This window comes from Nipponia nippon, unplaced genomic scaffold (genome assembly GCF_047370975.1).
Source record: "Nipponia nippon isolate SJK-2023a ecotype South Korea unplaced genomic scaffold, ASM4737097v1 scaffold_4, whole genome shotgun sequence".
Lineage (NCBI taxonomy): Eukaryota > Metazoa > Chordata > Aves > Pelecaniformes > Threskiornithidae > Nipponia > Nipponia nippon.
The window spans coordinates 24,863,713-24,883,589 of NW_028262358.1; the positions used below are offsets into that span (position 1 = coordinate 24,863,713).

The 19,877-nt window shown below is 39.6% G+C and overlaps 1 protein-coding gene across 21 annotated transcripts in view; it reads right to left on the reverse strand.

The window, feature by feature from the left end:
• RPS6KC1 (ribosomal protein S6 kinase C1) overlaps positions 1-19,877 on the reverse strand; it is a 99,833-nt gene that overhangs the window by 25,095 nt on the left and 54,861 nt on the right. For all 21 annotated transcript variants that reach the window (XR_015708139.1, XR_015708141.1, XR_015708140.1 and 18 more), the window contains 3 exons: positions 12,465-12,512; positions 10,733-10,865; positions 160-1,737 (listed from right to left, as the gene is read on the reverse strand). Coding sequence is in view for 7 of the 21 variants with exons in the window: in XM_087774350.1 (XP_087630476.1) it covers positions 160-1,737; positions 10,733-10,865; positions 12,465-12,512 (1,759 nt within the window). In the remaining 14 variants the exon portion in view is untranslated. The remainder of the gene's footprint in view (positions 1-159; positions 1,738-10,732; positions 10,866-12,464; positions 12,513-19,877) is intronic.

Consider the following 19,877-nt stretch of genomic DNA (forward strand, 5'->3'; position numbering starts at 1 on the left):
ATCATTAAGTACTAGAAGCTATTACTGGGGGTGAATTTGCTGCACTGATAATGAAGCTCTAGACAGGAAATGAAGATACTAATTACAAGATAAAACGCCTACTCAGTTAATTGGAAGCAACAGCGAATAAAAAGAAATGCATTTGCAAAAGTTCCTGACCTCTATCATTCAATAAGATGTTGTTTGGGTTCAAATCGCGGCACACAATTCCTTCTCTATGTAAAGCATCAAGGGCTACAACCATTTCAGCTGCCCATCTTTGAATGCAATCCTCTGGGATATAAAACCTGGAGGTTATCACTAATCTTTCGTCGAGGTCCTGAAAGATCTGATGTATTTCCTTCTCCCCTGCTACTGCTATTTTGTCTTCCCTCTTTGGTGCTGTCTTTTTACTTTCAGCTGCTGGTAACAAAGCCGAGTCTGTTTCCTCTTTCCCAAAGTCTTCAGTTTGATCGGAAAACAGCAACACTGCTTCATTTCTTAATATGTCTCCATCCAAGCTAACATCTTGAGCACCTGAGAGCGGGTTGGAAACAAATACATTTTCTTCTTTGCTTGTCACGTTTAAGGAGCAGGCTCCAAGCCCTTGAAACAGAGCCCCATCTTCTGAACTACCTACCTCTTGGTCAGATGTAAAGAGGGTCCCAAGAGCTCCCTGAGTGACACCGCTTTGTCCATTCGCTTCCTCGCGGGAAGAATCACCCACTTCTGGTGCCACAAGATTTGGCTCTTGATCAAATGTTTTGCATGGCTCTGCAGAATTATTTAATTGTAAGACATCAGGTGTTTCTAGTAATTTTACTTCCAACATGTCCCTATCAGTTTTTGTAAACTTCGTTGGCCTTGACACTGCTGCCTCTTCTGTTTCATCAGACATACCAGGCAAGTTTATTAGGAGATCAGGCCTTCCTTCATCAACACTATTTACCTCATCAAAAGCAGCATCCTTAAAGGAGATAACTGGCACAGAGTCATTTGAACCCCTGCTTATGGTGTCATGAGCTCTCACACCTGCTTTGCTCTCTAGGGCGTCCAAGCTTGTGTCATGATCTGGGACAGAAAACAATGGCTTCAAAGGCTCCGATTTCAGGTTATATAATTTTTCTCCAAAATCAAGCCCCAGGAGCTCACTAGTGCTATCTTTGCTGTCTATCCTGAAGAGTTCCATGGGGCTGTTCTTTGATTTAGTTAATGAGTCCAATATCCTAGTAGGGCTAGATATTTCCGACTCATCATCGTCAATGAAAAGCTTTCGTTCCTGAGATGCAATCTGAGAGGTGAAGCTATCACTGCCAACGACACCGCATTTCTGCAAGCAACTTCTCTCTTTGGTATTTAGACCTTCGCTCTCCAGTTTAACCACCGCTTCCTCATTTAGAGAGCCAGAATCAATTTTTTCTTGCCCGTATTCATTGCATAACGTTAAATAACTAGTAGTGCACTCTTCTTCTGAGCTGGATCCTGAGTCCATCCACTTCGAACTCTCTTGGCCATCTTCCTGGTTGCTGCTGTCATCCTGAGAGCTTGGCGTTAGGCTGCTCTTCAGTGGGACCACCTTCAGTGTGCTCTCCCGGTAGCTTTCTCTGGAATCAGTGCTGCTACCAGTTTCTTTAGGGCTAGGTGTTGGCTGCTCCAGGTAAATTTTAGTTGAACTGTATGTTCTGGGTTCAGGAATTTCAAAGCTCTCTTCAGGACTTCTGTTCAAGAACTTACTGACATAAGACCACAGTTTTCCTCCTGCAAGAAAAGGGGGGGGGGGGGGGGGAGGAAATATCTTAATTTCACTCAAAACAGAATCGGTTTCATTATGAAACAGGAAAATACCCTCATTGTCACAACAGACTATATCCTTCTGCCCACAGAGCAAGTTGGATCTGCTGCCTCAGGAGGAAATAATTACAGGGACCACAACTTGCTTTTCAAGCAGGTTAGTATTAATACATAAATATTTAAAGAGCTGTATCTGAGATCAAGCTTTTTTTTTAAAACTTCAGTAAATACTCATTTCAGAGTCTGTCTCAAGTTGCATGGTGGCGACTACTCTCCATCTGCTGTCTCAAAAGAAAGCAAAAACTAGGGAAGATCAAATGGTTTAGTGCCCACCACGAGTTCTGCCTGTACTGAATACTTCTGTATGACAGCTCCAAGCTCATGAACAATATTAGGGGAGATGGACTAAAAACTAATTAGCAAGTTCAGTAAAGGGAATGGAATTACCTCATATTAGCAGGATATTTTAAGGATCTGTTTCCCCTCTTTGAAGAAGTGGGTTTTGTTACTTAAATATGGATGTATTTCTCCCTTTAACTTCAGGACTCAAGAAAGTTTTTTTTTGCCTTGCTGCATTACACAAGGATTTATCAATACTCTTAAGTTACACTAGCAAACCAGTTCCTTCACATCAAAGACTCTAAGAAAGTTACACTTCCAAAAGTAATAGTTACATTTAAAAAATACAAAATAGGACTCTCTCTGTTTCCAAATATTGTACATATTAAAAAAGCTTACAGATTACAAAACATAATTTGCACAAAGCAATTCAAGAAGTTACTGCACCTCCTGCACATGCCAAAGAATTTAGCTTAAAGCTAGAAAGCCACCTTTGATAACTTATGGAAAAATGCAAAGTCAAGACATTTCAATTTAAAAGATTCTACAGAAATCCTGGAAAATGCAGAGGAGTTCTAACAAAATCTTTGTAGAAGAAAGAAATAAGTATCCAGCCCACTGGGCATCTGCAAAGTTTTGATTGTTTTTTTTTTTGTTTTCTCTCTTTTTTTTTTTTTTTTTACTTATTTGGATAAAACAGAGTTTTATATTTTTCCAAAATACAGTCTTCAATAGTTATTTTTAAACACTCTCCATGTCAGGCAAAATTCCTTTAGAAAGTACAATAAAAGAAGAAAGTCTTTTTCATTGCCTAGGAACAGGTTTTCTGTATTTCAAAAATAACTTATCAAAGGCAGAAAAACCTTGATACTTTAAAAATTAATTTGAATAATACAATGTGGAGTTTTCTTGCCCTCCATCCCCCTGGCTAAGACAAGAGTTGTTTTTGAAGGAAGCGGGGGGCGGGTGTGGAAGTCTCACTGGTTGTGGTGAAACTAAGTATATTAAAAATATTAAGAGGGACTTCTAACAGCTTAAGTCCACTGGTAAAAATGACAATTTAGTTCTATTAATCCACGTGGTTTCTGCCATAAGCTACAAACAGACTTAGTAGGTCAGAATGACCCTTGCCACCTTCTAGAAGACGATGAGAAAGGATGCCAGGTAAACAAACATGAGCAAATGGAAGCAATGGTCGTAGAGAAGGGAACAAGAACTGCTATATTGACCACTGTATTGCATAAGCACTTAAATACTCACCCAAAGATGCATTCCAAATACCTACAAGTGGGCCATGCCACAGCAGCAAGACACGGCTCATCAGTCACTCCCAGCAAAGCAGCAGCCCTCAGCCCAGCGAAGCAGGCTGCCTCCCCTGGGCAGCGACCGACTCTGAGCCTGCCTGGACCCAAGCAACCTGCCGCCCTGCATCGCTGAGCCCTGCCAGAAGTGCCTGATGAGCAGAACCTTGCCTCTGTAAGAAGCAGTGAGTCAATGCAGACTCTCAAGATGAAGCCACTTGCCTTAAATACGACGTGTTACACGGCTGGTCAGCAGGGCAAAGGCAGAGCCAGGGCAGTGCCGTGGCTTCTGAGCCCTACAGCTTGCATAGGACTTCAGAATTACCGGTTTTAAACTGATCTGGTAAAAATAAAAGTTGTTCATCCCATAATCACCAATAATTCTTTTTCTAATATTACATTTTTTACATTTTTTACATTTATTCATGCTTTTGCTATGGAATGGCAGGGAGAGAAAACAATGGAAAAGAAAATGAGAAAGAAAGCGAGAACATACGTATTTTTGTATACGTGCAAAGGACTTACTCCTCTCTTCCACAATTTCATCCATGACAAAAGCAGCAACACAAAAGTTTAATTTTACCACAAGACTCTGATGGAACAATATTTTCATAATAATTAATTTTCTTAAAAATTTCAATTAAATTACTTTAAGTAAACAGTGCTTGCAAAATAACTTTGCCCAGTTTATTAACTAGGCATGGAATTATTCAGAGTCATTTCATACCAAACAATAAAACCTCATTTGACAACCACGCCCCTGCTGCATTTAATAAAACACAGTCTCCCCATCCCACCTGCATTATATTAATTAGTACAAGCAAATGCTAAATATTTCTGTCTTCATATTACTCGTGTTTATTATTTGTGCTTCACAAATTTCTTACAAAAACACAAATCTTAGGTTTCAAAGGGTATTCACAGAACATGACCCATGAAGACCCACATTACATTTTTGCAGCTTTGGACAGTGCCTGGCACAACAGCACCTCAGCCTCCAGGCACAGCTTCAATGCAAATATTAGCACCATAAGTCCTTCCTCAGATGCAAGTAGTAAGAAAAGGTCTTTCTAACGGTTGAGCTTTGACCCAGGGATGCAGAAAGCTCAAAACCTTACTTCTGTGATCTATTGTCATGGTTTTTTTCCTGTGTCATTACCAGGCACCAGGTGTGCTTTCACGTGTGACACCTGAAAGGCTCTCACTGACCTAAATGTTTCGTACACCTGTGTTAAGGTAGGACGGGGCCGGGCTGCCTGGCAGTGTGAAACGTGCAAAAATTATCCTCGCACAGCTTAGCTTTTCGCCTACAGACAGATTAAGCTGCTCTCAGGACAAGTCCTGTCTTCTGCTCCCTCCACCTCACTTCATGCAAGATTTCATGCAGCCCCCACTAGATTTGGGTCTCTACTCAAAGTCTTAGTGTAGCTTAAGGAAGAAGGAGACCCCAGAAGGATTAAGGAAGGAAAACAGACGTGCTGAGATTGATCCTTCAAAACCCCACAGAAAAATCACTTGAAGAGTCAAGAGGTTCAGGCTATGTTTTTAAAAATGTTCAAAATTTCAAATGCTTTCAGCAAACCTAAAATTCGCAAAAGACAAAAAAAAAAATCTCTTTATCCTTACAGTATTCAGGAATTCACTGCTGTCCACCTGTGAAAACAGACAGAACTGCAACGACTCATTTTCTATTTGTAAATATATTATCTTACCTTTTTAAAAAAGAAGTTGCTCATTAATAATCATTTGAACTTAGAAATCACAGTGGAAACGACTACTTACTGCAACTCCAATTTAGAGTTAAATGTAAGTGAACAGACACAAAAAAATTATTATGTCCAAATATGTTTACATACAAATATTTCAAGACTGGCCTCCTGGTCAAGTGGAAATACGTAAATAACTGCTATTCAATAATTGTGTTCTATAGTGAAAAACAACAATTTTATTCCTTTCTGAAAATGTCCATTCCAGGGTCAAACAAGAGTGATATTTTTATCTGGGTATATAATTACGCCTTTATGAATGACATACTAATAATCTTTCCCCCTCTCCCCATGTGTTGTGTAAGATCAAGAAAACCCATTAGCAAGCCATGCTAATATAGTATCAGGAATCTATAAAAACTAAAATTACAGAAATCAATCCAAACAAGTAAGCTTCAGTCATTGTCAAATAGTCTAACATACTAAATAACTATAAAAGCTACCATTTTAAGCTGAAGTTTATTAGTGTTTAATACAATTCGAGAAGTACAGTATTAACATAACTAATTATTAAGATTATTTTCTTCTACCATCAACTGACTCTACAACCAGTCTAGCTCACTCTTTCTGGTTTTATTAGCACATGAAAATCACCAAGCTCTACATTCTTCTGCAGTTATTCAATGTAAAATTACTTATTAGAACTGCCTGCCTTAACCACATTTCCAGCACTCTGGAGGTTATATACTCTGCTTCGAGAGACAGAGTCTAAAAAGTTAGTGTCCAAAATAATCAACAGGAAATTTCAGCATAAAGTGACCAAGTGATGAAGCTGGCTAGGAATCTTGTTAGTTCCATAATATTTTTACATTTTTTCAAACATTTCTGCAGTTTTTTGGTATTAATAGCACTTAATGCAGGAACATCAAAGAGAAGATATAGAGACTATATAGTACGTATCATAGGATAAAATGAAACCTAACAGATCAGCAAATTTAGCCTCCTAAACATGTTTTTGCTCTAGCTGTCAAGAAAAATTCATGACCTGTTGGATTTTTCCTCACCCAGAGCGCTCAGACACTTACCATTTCAGCTTCACATCCTGAAAGACTGGCTGACTAAGGAGACTTATTCCAAAATAAATCAATGGCTTATGCTAGCTTGGCCCATGAGTTTACTCTGAAGGACGATATACTCTAATTTCTGCAGAACTGGAATGTAGCTAAGAATGCAGTAATCACTGTATTTAGGAAATCCCAAACAAAGACGAAGTGAACAGTCCAGGCTTCCAAATAATTGTGATTGGATAGGGAAGAAAAACAGAGTACTGAAAGACATCTGCTTGAATTATTCTCCAAAATCAGGCCCAACTCTCTACATCACTGCATAAGAATTTGTTTATGGGCAGAAGTACCAATCATAAGTCATGCACCTTGTGAGAATTAATATTCTTCCTTGCTGAAAAAAGAACAACCTTATGGTTTTCTTAGAATCACTGTTCTCCTTTTCAATAAAGACATGTCTACTGGCAAACTTTATCAATATACAACGACTACATAAAATTATGCTTGTACAGTTTCTAGGCCAAACGGGAACCAGACATGTAGGCACTACCGTGATACAACAATAACGTTTCACAGCATCCCAATGGCAGCCACAGTGGGGTTGCAGGGTACACATGAACTGGAAGCCAATCTCCAATCTAATCTCTAACATGACAGTAGTTACAAACACCAGAGTCTTATATACACGGCTGCTTCCACTACTGCTGGTGAATCTCTGCTACAAAGTTTGCTAGTTTAGGCAAAGTTCCAACTTCCCAATGCACTTTGAGCAAAAGTTATTATTTCAAAGCAGCCTCCTGAAAAAGTCACTTGCCAAGGACCATATTACCTTTCCTACATTTTCCGATGGCTGTCAAATCTTTACAGCTAGTACTCTCTCCTAACAACAAATCCTCAGCTTTGCAAGCCAGAATGCTACCACCTTGTTGTCTATCAATTCCTGCGTGCAGCAAGCCTCTTCAGCATGAAGTTTCTTGAGTGCTCTCCAGATTGATAGGAACTCCAGCTTGTTTATGCTTAAAGAGATTTGACAGCTTCTAACAGCCACTTAAACTTTGATGTCCCATGGAAGCCCCCCAGCCTATTTTTGAAGCATCTGTTTCTAAAATTTCTGGAGTTAGTACTGCCAAGAAGAAGCGAAGCCTTATTAACATCAGATTGGCTCTCTACCACACTAGAATTTGCCAAGTGCTTTCCAACAAAGCTACAAGATAACTTTATGGACTTTCGTGCTTCTGAGACACCCTTGAAGCCTCCAGCTGTGGCCATGAGAAAAGCCTGTAAGAGAACCCAAGACCTCACTCACCAATTCTGAGCATGCAATGGCATCATGATTTAAAAAAAAAAAAAAAAAATTACAAAAGAAAAAAGGAAAAAAAGAAAAAAGACAAAGAGATGGGGGAGGGGGGGGGAGAAAGAAGAAAAAGAAAAAAGGAAAAAAAAAGAAAAAAGCCTTCATCTTGAGCAAGAGTCTGGGATCAAGCTTTCAGAAATCCATACAAAACCTAATAGTGCTGCACTTCATAATACAGCTAAAATTTACTATGAACAGGAAATAGCAAGCTGCTTAGCAAATACATAATGCCTGCACATAACATTAAAACTTCCTCTGAATTTGCTATAATTCAAGCCATTGCCCACTTTAATTAATATTTTACTCTTTACAATGGTGCACCTAACATACCTAACATAATAAATCACCACAAAGTAATATACTTATAAATTTGACTGGCAGTATCTTCTTTCCTATTGGAACAGAACTACTTGGAGTATCAATGTTAAGAGCATTCACGAAGTTATGAAATAAAATTTCAGAGGCTATCACTTAAAGAGCATTGTCCTAGACATTTCTATCCTTTCCCAAAATAAACTACGAGTACCTTCTCTATTTATATTTGGTCTGAGATGGATGAAATTTTAAGACAGCTTTATCTATAGGGATTCCAAAGCTTGAAAATGAAGCCTTTCTTCTGAATCACTTTCCAGCATCAGCCTCCTGGGATAGGGTGACGTGCAGAGGCCACGCCATTCTAGAGGCAACAAAAAATTATTGCCCCAGTTAGGTATTTGGGATCAGGCCCTACACCTGCAATATGCTTTTTTGTATGCATTCTCAGGCAACTTACTCATGACTTTGTACCCCAGCTATCCCTCTTTAGAACAGATATCATCACTCCTTTTCCTCTCCCTTTGCCTATTCTGAGCCCAGTCAGTAAGTTCATGAAAGCAGGCGACTATGCTTAAAGAAACTAATCTTGTTAATTCCCTGAAAATCAGGGAAAGGTCCTTATAGCACATCACAATTTTTGAATGGTTTGCAAACAAGGATAGAGGTGAATCCATTTCCAAGCTACTTGCTGCCTTATCAGAAAATGAGGGAAAACCCTATGCAGTTTCTAAGTTATACCCACAAGCGTCCCAGTCAAGTGAACCCATGTATCATGTAATATCAACAACAGCCCTCACCCACATCGAAATCCCTTCTGGTCCCCACAGCTCTCCCCTTCCTCCCCAGCACAGCCTGCCAGTCCTCCATCCTCTCTGCAATGCTCCCAAGTTCTTCCCATGCTCCCTACCTCCTGTTCCCCTTCAAAGCTCTCCCTATAGAAAGCACTCATCTTGTCTGCACCTCCTCTCCCAGCTCCACCTCAAAATAACCCATCTCCCTCCCATGTCTCCTACTTGCACGTGTTAGACCCACAGCTGGCAGAAAGCCAACAGGAGCTGCGGCTGCCTCCGAGTATGTGTTTGCTGCCTGGCCAGCCAAAATGAGGATGCCTGACAGACATGACCTTCACTGTTGGCAGATCAAACAAATGGTGTGGGGTGCTGCACAAGGCTGTGTGTTGCACAAACCTGATTTAGAAGACACTTAGTAAATTAAAAATCCTTCCCCCATAGAACTCAAAACATGTTACAGCCGATGTTGGTAAGAGCAAGACATTCAGACCAAGCACATTTCACTGGATTTGTGACTATGTCAAAGATGACCAGGAGAGAGTCATTCCTTTAAGGAAAAACACCCCATCCATCCCAAATGTTAAGCTGAGGTTTCTGTTCTTAAATGAAAGAGCTCTGATCATGCAATGTCTCCAGTTTTCTCACTGTTGTCACCACGAAATTATCACTTCCAGGAGATCATCTTTGTCAACTGGTCACATTAAGCCTTCCTTAAAATTTTTGTTCTCTCCATCTGACCACTACTCCTCCCAAATTCCAGTACTTCTTCACCCCATTCTCCATCTGTCTTGAGAAGGAACATTCTTCCTGAAGAGAAGAGCAAAACTGTAGGTCTTCAGAAATTGCAGAAATATTAGGAACAGGTTTTTCAAATTATTTTATCCTGTCTCTAATCCTTTGATTATGATAGCCGTAAGGGCAGTTGGTATCTGACAAGGTTGGGTTTTTTGGTTGTTGTTGTTTTGTTTTGTTTTTAAATAATATTTCTCCAAACAAAAAATACTAGCTTATGTGGAGATTACAGTTCAGGTGAGAGTCTCCATTCAGCTGAATTACACACACCTCAAGAAAAGCAGCACTGTAAACCCTTGAGATCACCATCATGCAGTACTGTAATGTGAGGCCTTTCTTCATGCATCACTGCTCATGGCAAAATTAAGTCACACATAGCAGAAAGAGCCATTCATGTTGTAAAGTTAACTTTAACTGGCCTCATGTGACATATTGTTCAAGAAAAAGCCAAAATCTAAGTTATTAGGAAAAAAAGAAATAATATTCATTGTAATAAAATTATCTTCTCTATGAGTTAGCTTAGTTCCTTCACATCATCCATTCTGACTGGATTATTAACATTTCCTAAAAAGAGAACTATTGGCAATTCCAAAATTTATATTCTGCACTCAATCTAAACAAATATGGATAATTACATTTAGGGAATATTTAAATCCAGGTGTTAGACCAAAAAAATCAAAATGTAATTATTTTGTGCCACCTGTTCCCTGTGCATTTAACAGGAATTTTATAAATTGTTTGAAGGCACAACTCTGTGGTTCTGCTTTGAACTCCTGTGTGATGCCACTAGCTATTTTCTTAAAAATCCAGATCAGAACAACTACGCAAAATTAACCAACAGGCAAACATTCATGTTTTTTAGCAGAGTTACTAAACTCTTGTGTGAATACTTGTCATTTTAACTATAAGATGCTAAAAAGATTTACTTGCCAAAGTTTACAAAAGTAACCAAAGACTTTATCTCTGAGAGATGACTGTAAATACTGCAGATAGTTATTGCAGTGAAAGCACTCACTCTCCTGTAGAAAATAAACAGTTGGAAGCTTTCAATATTGCTACAATTCAAGTAATCCATCAGGATTTGAGGCCATTTGAAACAGGAATCAGATCCACCGCAGAATGAGGGGGAAAAAGGGAGAGTACGAAGGATGGGAGTGGGGTGTCTTACATGACATCTCTTAGGGACACTAAAAATATTTTAATTAGATGTATAAGAGATTAATTTGACAATGAAATATGCCATTGATTAAAACCTAAACCTTTGACTCTTTTCAGCAACATACTTAAACGAGAGACAAACCTTCTGCATGCTGTAACACGAGAAAGACAGACTCCTCGGAGATGATGTACTTGTGCAGACACACCATGTTGGGCACACAGCGGGGGATGATGGTCGTTCTGCTCCTGCTGTACTCACTACTTTTCCTTAGACCCTGACAGAGAACAAAAAGGTCAGTTGTACCCTCAGTTGCCTTTGGAGCCTGCTGTGCTCTGTGTTTATCAACCAAACTAATCTATCCGAGTTACTCTGGGCTTCAGAGAAACCACTCATCTGCTGCTCTATGCCCCTCGGTCCCCCGAGGCTGTGCTGATGGCATCTGGCGCATTTCCAGAGAACAGAAGATGGCACAAAGCTGCCATTAAAATCAATTACATGGGTCAATGTTTTTATTAGAATCTCTCTCAAACTAAGTCATCAGGATGACACTCAGTTATTTCCCTGTGACCTTTTTTTAAAATTTTATTTTTGTGTGTGACCAAAAGACACTATTAAAAACATTCAATTCAAGTTGTAAAGACAAAAGAATGCCTTAGCCTTACAGGTAATCCTCACATTTCCATTGTACTTTACTGAAGACAACAACCACCACAACAAAAAGGAAAGGAAAGGATTAGTCTCCTTGAGAGGTAACGATTTTTGGGAGGTAGCACAGAGATGAAGTTGCCAGAAGTGAAAAAATTGATGTGGGAGGGAGAAAGGGAGGGGAGAGAGAAAGAGAAAAAAAACCTATGTCAATAGTGTGACCTATTACAATATTGATAAACATAAGCAGTTAAATGGGAAATTCAATGTTACCCTATCTGCCAGTAGACAAAGTGAGGTTCTAATATACAATATTCACAAATAATCCTTTCCGAGGAACAAATAGGTTTTCTGTACTCTGCATATACTTAAGACAAACAATTTCAAAGGCCAGATGCACAAAGTTAAGGCAGGGTTGTAAGCCAGACCCGAAGCGAAGTTACAAAATGTTAACAACTAATTAGAGCTCCACGTCTGGGGCACAGTTTTTCGGCCCTTCCTCCCCATCAGCAGTGGAATTCATGTCAAGGGGAGCCTGAAATAATGGCCACAATAGCAATACTCATATTAAACTAATTCTCAGCATCACAGATGCTCCGAGCATATTGGGATCTTGATCTGAGCACTTTCTGAAACACAAAAGAGTAATGTGAAAAATTTTATTCTGACCAATTAACTGTTTGTTAATTCAATTGTTAGTAACATTAAACTCAGTTTTCACAGCCTATTGATGTAAAACATAGGAAAGCAATTTTGAATAAGACCAGTCGTCCATTTCATCCAGAATCCACTTTGGTCAATATCATATTCTTCAACTAAAGGAAGACGAAACACAAAGTGTTGTGGATGTACTTGGGCTAAGGAGAATTTTCACCTTCATCAGCAGCCTGCGCGTGTCCTGAACCACCAGGGCTTTACAGATGTTTTAAGCAGCACATTGAAACCGTGATTCTTTACCGATGCTTGCTAAGGTGTTGGCCTCAATAACCAGTGGCAACTCAAGTGAGTAAACCAGCACATCTGAGCACTAGCAACGTTACAGAGAAAGGAAGGGAAAGCAACTGAATACCAACAAAAAGAATTCCAGTACGCTTAATAGGGATATATGTATTAACATAACAATATATCGCAGAGATAACTCTATACATTAGATGCAAATTGATCTTTGAGTGTTGGTGTAATTTAGGAGGCCAAACTGTTTAGAGGAGTAATACAAGACTTTACTCACCTTCAGTATAAAAGTCTGTTGTGTTCTAGTGTCCATTACAAGCAAAACCTAAGCAAAAAGTGTTCAGAGAAATATTTAAGATTCACATAAGTTAACAAAACACAGTTCTTTAATGTTGAATATTCTTACAAAGAAAGTGATATAAGTAATGATTAAAAAAAAAAAATAAAGCTCTGCAGCATACATTTGATAACCAGTCTTTTTTTAGGAAAGAAATATGATTGAGAATATAGCTCTCTAGAGAACTACCAGAATGTCACCTGATGCCCAATCAGCTAAAAGAATGAATCCTAACTTGGTAACAGAAATAACCAGTACTTTACAATTACAGCAATAATCTAGCAGAACCCAATTTACAGAAATACAATGGTAGCAACACAATGAAGCACAAAAAGTAACCTTCATATAGCATTACCTTCCCATGTCACTTCACTTAAATCCTCACTGTACCTACCTTCTCAGTGCAACACTTTTCCCCATCAGGCTTCCTAGACATCAAATGTGTTGCCTACCAGTGGGTTACCAGAGGGGTTTTTTGTAGTTTGGGTTTTTTTGGTTTTGGGGGGGTTTTCTTTGTTGTTGTTGATGTTTTGTTTTGTTTTGTTTTTTCAGGGTGGCTACATCATACCTGCTTTCCAGGAAGACTAAACTAAAAGCTGGCCACACACATGCCCAGGCCACAAAAAAATGTTTTATCAACTGTAGAGTCACCACTGCCTCATTCCTCCACTGCCACTTTTGTTTTGCAGCACTCATAAGCCACAAGAGAAATGGCTGCAATGAAGTCCCTTTGTGCTGCTGTAAACTAGTATTAAGGTAACAACAAAAAAAAGAGGATTTATTTAGGGAGAAAAGAGTGGATGGGTTCGCTGCAGAGAGGAGAACACTTACAGCTGCAGAGAGCATCTCTGTTAGGAGTGCATCACCTCTACTGAAAGCACTTTAAACACAGCACAGCAATGAGAGAAGTACTAAATAACGACTACCTTCTTAGAAAGCTCCATTTATTTGTGTGTTGGAAACAAAACAAACAAAAATATATATGTGCATATATATTTGGCAAAAGGCATCTCTAGAGAGCCGGAACCCTCTGTATCCCCATCTTCAAATCACCCTGCTCAGGAATTAATTATTTTCAAACTCCAAGAACACAGATGTACTTGACAGCACCAGCTGCAAGACAGCCACACAAGCAGCACAAGTACAAGCCCAACCCTCCTCTAGGAACAAGAACAAGAGTGTGTCTCAGCACCCAGTCTCCCTAATCTCCCTGCTGTGGGGGGCAGCGATGCAGTCATGCCCTGCTATCTCTGAAAGGGTGAAGTCTACCAGGTTGACATGCTGACTTTCCCCACGCCAAGGGAACTGTGGAAACAGCCATCCCATGCAGTGCCCACAGCGAGGTGAGGTGGAGACATGCAAAAGGCCCAGGCGGCTGGGCCAGGAGGGGAGGTCTCAGGGCAGGGTTGTGCTGGCTTCCCCCAGGCAGCGGCTGCACCAAAGCAACCTTTACTCTTTGGGATGGCTGCATTCAAAACGCTGCCCTCCGTCTCTCCCCATCGCACGCCTGAGTGTCTCAAGCAAGAGGTGGAGAATTGGAGTTTTTTCTCGTAATTTATCTCTCACCAAATTTCACCAAAAGAAATGAAGTGACAGACACCTCTCCATCTCAAAGACCTCCCCTCTTACTAGGGTTGCACCCAATTTTAAAAGCTGTTCTATATCTTCTGGGGGTGGGGGGAAATCAACAGAAGTTGGTGTTACTGAGATTTTTTGCCAAAGGAATGACACACAGTTTCCATGTCAAGGGCACAGTAAGGAAAGGCAAATGTCCCCAGGCCACCGAGTTTGCTGAACAGCTTTTCAGGCCTCTTACCTGGGGCTTCCAGAAACAGTGGAAACCAGCTGAATAAATAACAACTTTTTTTGTTATCCTTGCTTAACCAAAAGGTGTAAAATTAAAATTAAAAAACAAACAAACAACAAAAAAACCCCAAATAAACAATAAAGAAAACCAAAAGAACAAAAGAAAAATAAAAGCCACTTTATAAGAGGTGCCAAAAGAAGATAAAAATGGTTTGGAAACAACTATGTGTTTACAGTCACTTTCCTTCTTCTTCTCCCAAGTTTGTTTGTAACTAGACACTGTTCACATTGAGGCAATAAATACAAGAACATATGTGGTTTTTTTTTTTAAATGTGCCCTTTGACTGTCAATATCTCCCAAACAGGTGTTGGCTAAATGATTATAAATTGGCCTCTGGATACACCTCTTCAACTGAGCCGTACAGGACTGGCGATAATATAATTAGACCTAAAAACATCAGGCTAGTGAATGCCTTCCATCTGTTTGGCAATAATGTTTAGTTAACAATAGTCTTTAAAAAAAAGCACCTTCAACTTCAGTTCTTAAAGTTATTTATAGGGCCATTCTTAACACACCAGCACTCCTGCTAACAAGAGCTTTAGCCACTTGGAAATTATTAGCCATACGGCTGTATATGAAAAGGAATGGCAGCATTTAACATCTGTATCTCTCCAGATTTACAAGCATCAACCTCATTTAAAGTCATTTCTTAATGAACAGTTCCGTGGTCTGTATTAATATTATAGTTGCATGCACAAAGATCATAAGGAGCCAAACATTTTTTTAATACCAACAGTAGGCCAATCAGTAATGAAGCTGTCAGCATAAAGGACAGAATAATAGCTTCTTTAACCCTCAAACAGGATTTGTTCATTTGTAGAGTAGAAGACACCAATTTAAAAACTGCTCATGGGTTTGCTCACCTTTATAAAGACAAAAATCTAATTTGGTACTAATTTGATACAATTGTCTTTCCAATAAAAGGCTCCTAAAGCCATCTTTTATTCCATGATAAAACAACTGCTATAACTAACACTGTCATGAAATAATTACCTTTGATAGCATACCTTATTGCACAAATACAATTAATGTATTCCTCCCTTTCATTTTTCACACTTGCTTATCAGCACTGTATTAGCATATGGTGTAACAGAACAGATTACTGAGCCTTCACCCTATAAGACGACATATAGAATGACTACCACTAACACGAATAAAGCAGACAACGGGCCCCTTCAGGGCTAGCTTCATCTGTTGTTATATTACAACATCAAAATGAAAGTAGTAGCTACAGTTTTATAACTGTAATAACAACGAATAATATTTGTGTGCCTTTGAGGTTAACTACCTAGATGTACTAAACAGTCTTACTAACCAGCTTCTTTCTTTTTCCTTCCCGTCAAGCATCATACCTTCCCCCAGTGATGATCATCTATGGCTCCACTTCACTTCATGGAAAATTATTTCTTTGCTGATTCAGTACCGACCTTTCTGCAAGACTGTTTACCTCAAAAGGGACCCAAGCAGCCCAGGAAGAGCCATAAAAGTAACTTTAGAAATTCACCTAGCGATGCTCCATTTGGCCCTGGCAGACTGCGGACTTTACATGGGCCCACCAAACCAAAACCTGCTTCAAGGGGAGGCAGCCTGCATGCATATTACACAAAAAGTGGTTTAACCAGATTCACCCAAATAATTAAAGGATTACATGAATGAATAAATCACTATCAGAAAACTGACATTTCAGGAAGGGATAAGACCAGGAAAGAGATGGTCACAAGTATATTTGCTTGACTTTTTATCACACATCCAGAGCAGAGAAAGGTGAGCAGCTCTTGGATGCTGCTGCAGAAGTGCATAACAGTAAGCCTGCCACTGACCCAAATGCCAGCTTATTCTCTTCACCTCATGCTTTACACCCAATTTCTAGACAGTAGTGCTATCCCAACAAGTCTTTCCTGTTTGCATTCCTTCACACTTCCCTCCCATTGCAAAAGGGAGTGCTTCATTAATTCTTTTTCGAAGATTTTCTTTTTAAAATGCGAAGCGACAAGTCTCCACCCTAATGGCATGATGGAACAAAACAGGATTCCACATAGCATTCCCTACGGCATAACTGTTCCCCAGCGCAGATCACACAGACGCTCGCATTAGACTAGGCTGCTCCTAGCTCACGTAAGCTGATGGAACCTGTTTTCGCTGATGATGACTACTGTGTAACTTGTAATATTTAATACCTCCTAACAGTGAGCTGTCGGCTGTAACATTCAGCATCCTATCTCAGAGGGGAGAGAGAAGAATGCACAGCAGGGCATTCCCGGGCACTGAGCAACTAGACTGTGACACAAAAGGAGACAAGGCAAAATCCTATTTGTTATACTAATGTACAAACAGAGTCAAGGTCTACATATCATGCTGGCTTTTACAGCACCGTTGCTTACTTGTTCTTTCCCTATTTTTCTGCGTTGATGACAACCTCAACATGGCCAAGAACACTGACAGGCAAATAGCAATTGCCACAAATAAATATATAATGTAAATAAGTGTCTTCAGCAGCACAGACATCCCTATTTTGTACAAGCACCTGAGCTCTCAGGCACAACCCGAAAAACAAGTGAACACGGCAGCGCTACATGGCAGCATCTCAATAAAGTGGCAGATAGCAATACCCCTCCGTGATGCCAAATAGGATTTTCTACTTAGGAAAAAAAAAATAAAAATCACAAGTCAAGGGTTAATTCTGATGCCGACAGCAGCTACTTAAAAAAATTAGCTTCTTAGATTTGATTTACAGTGTATCCAACAGCTTAGTGGAAAATAAATTAAATTCAATTCAATATAGTAGGTACAATTAATTGGAGAAAAATAAAATAAAACCTGCCTGGTAAATAACCATAGTCTAGGTTTAAGAAAACAGTTAATTTTAGGATCCTTTAAATGCACAGAAATTAGCAAATGTTTCAGTATGCTAATTTTTTTTAATTAAAAGATATTTCTGCAGTAAAAGCTCTTTCATATTCACTACTGATTCTTCATCAAATGTTAAGTTTTCAACTTAACACCAGTATAGCCGGTGGCAGCCTGAAGGTTTACCATCTGCTGCCACCCAAAGTCACGGTGGCCACCTTCAGAACATATGCATCAAAGCCCTGAGATAAGAGACTGAAGGAATACTGCAGAAGTCAGCATAAGGGGAATCACAAACCCAGAGGCAGGCAACAGGCAAGTCACCAGGAAAAAAGAACCTGGAGAACCATTAGTCACCCTACCAAGCACCCAAACAAGGTCATGGGGGACAACACTGGAAGAACTAAGGACTGCTCTAAATGCACTGCTCTCCTGCGGCTGGCATAAATGCAGTTCTCTGTCACACTGCAGACATTTGCCTCCCCAGTCCCCCTTTCTTTTCTGGTTTTTTTTCCCCTCCCTTGCCCCCTGGTCCAGCATCTAATACTGATTTTCCCCCCCCCCCCCCCCCCAGTCTCCACATGTTGTGTTTTAACCCCAGCCACTCGCTCACCCTTCCCGCCCGGTGGGATTGGGGAGAGAATCAGAAGGGCAAAAGTAAGAAAACTCGTGGGTTGAGATTAAGAACAGTTTAATAACTGAAATAAAATAAAACAAAACAAAATAAAACATACTAATAATAGTAATAATTATAATAATAATAAATTGTAGTGAAAAGAAAAACAACAGAAAAGTGAGAGAGGAACAAAATCCAGGAAAAACAAGTGATGCAACTGCTCACCACCCACCGACCAACGCGCAGCCCATCCCCACGCAGCAATCACTGCCCCCCAGCCAACTCCCCCCAGTCTATATACTGAGCATGATGCCATACGGTATGGAATAGCCCTTTGGCCAGTCTGGGTCAGGTGTCCTGGCTGTGTCCCCTCCCAGCTTCTTGTGCACCTGGCAGAGCATGGGAAGCTGAAAAGTCCTTCATTTAGTATAAACACCACCTAGCAAAAACTAAAACATCAGTGTGTTATCAACATTTTTCTCATCCTAAATCCAAAACACAGCACTATACCAGCTACTAGGAAGAAAATTAACTCTATCCCAGCTGAAACCAGGACACCACACTTTCAAGACATGGCACAGAACATACCTGTGCTTTTTATTTACTTGAGCAGGTTTTAACACTGATCAAAATAAACACCTCAAAATGCATTTGCTTACAAAAATCTGATTTTAAGTTCACTAACACAGGTTGAAAAATAGCTCGTGCCTGATCAAAGAAAATGTAATAGGATCTCTTACTGCAGTACCAGATATCAGAGAGGTTTTGAAGACGCACCAGAGCTAAGGGATTACTTTAAAACTAGCTCAATTTTGTTATTAAATTGCTGTTCTATACTGAAAACACATCATGTAGCAACATCAACAGTGGGCCACCTACTAATTCTGGTCCTTATCTCCTAAACAAAGGCACTCTTATCATAGGATAGATTCTCTAGCAAAAGTCCTACAAACTCGAAGATGTATCAGATGGTCACCTAGGATTTTTCTCCTTGCATTTACCTCACCAGTTGGAAAATCCCGTTACAGGTAGCGACAGACAACCAGGAACGAGACAAGCTGGTAACCTGATCCTAGCTTGAGTACTTGGGACTGCAAGAAAACCCCAGCAGGGGCTGGCGCACAGCTGGGTGCCGCACTCAGGGCACAGTTGCGGTGATGAGGCAGAAGCAGGCGTGCAATTCCACTCGCTCTCCTCAGTTGTGCCGGCTGTCAAGGGTACCAGGATTAAAAGATCTACTTAACACAGATTTATTCTTGTCACTTTTCAGATTACACCACCCGGACTCTCGCTCGTCTCCCTCTGTCGTTATAAAAAGAGATTACATTTGGCTAATATGAATGAAAAATGAGATTATTGCTTATCCTTGTACCTGTGCAATATGAATTATCTTCAGTTTGCAATTATTCCTCCTTTCAAACCATTATTCTAAGGAACTTACAGCTCATATATTCTATGACTTGCAATAATAGTGTACTTAAAAGACAAACGGTGCAGCTTTAAATAATGCAAATGCTAAGAAAGCAGCATATATTCAAATTCAAATTTTTAAACACTTTTAGTTGGTTGGTAATAGAGAGGAAAGTCTGCTTTCTTAGAGCAAACTAAAAACTGGCCAATAAATAACAAATGGTGAAATATTAACCTAGAAAATATATCTGGCAGCATTTACTAGAGAATACAGTTTACAATATGAAATGCCACTCAGCGTCACACAGTAATTGCCTGGCACCAACTATGTACTAAGCAACTTAGTAATAGTTCCGAAGACAAACTTAAATGATTTTGGTTTAAAAGAAAATATCTCTATAAATTATTTCTTTCTGGAGGCCAGAAGATACATATAGTACAGCCTGCACTGGAATATTCAATAGTTTGATTTCTTTTTTATAAAGGGAAGGGCAAAATCTGCGTTACTTTACCCAATCTTAGGACTGTTCTATGTCAGATGAAACAAAACATTCACTAAAGTCAAAAGAAATTTTAGCGAGACAAACAAGAAAGAAGCTAGAGAGAGACTAAG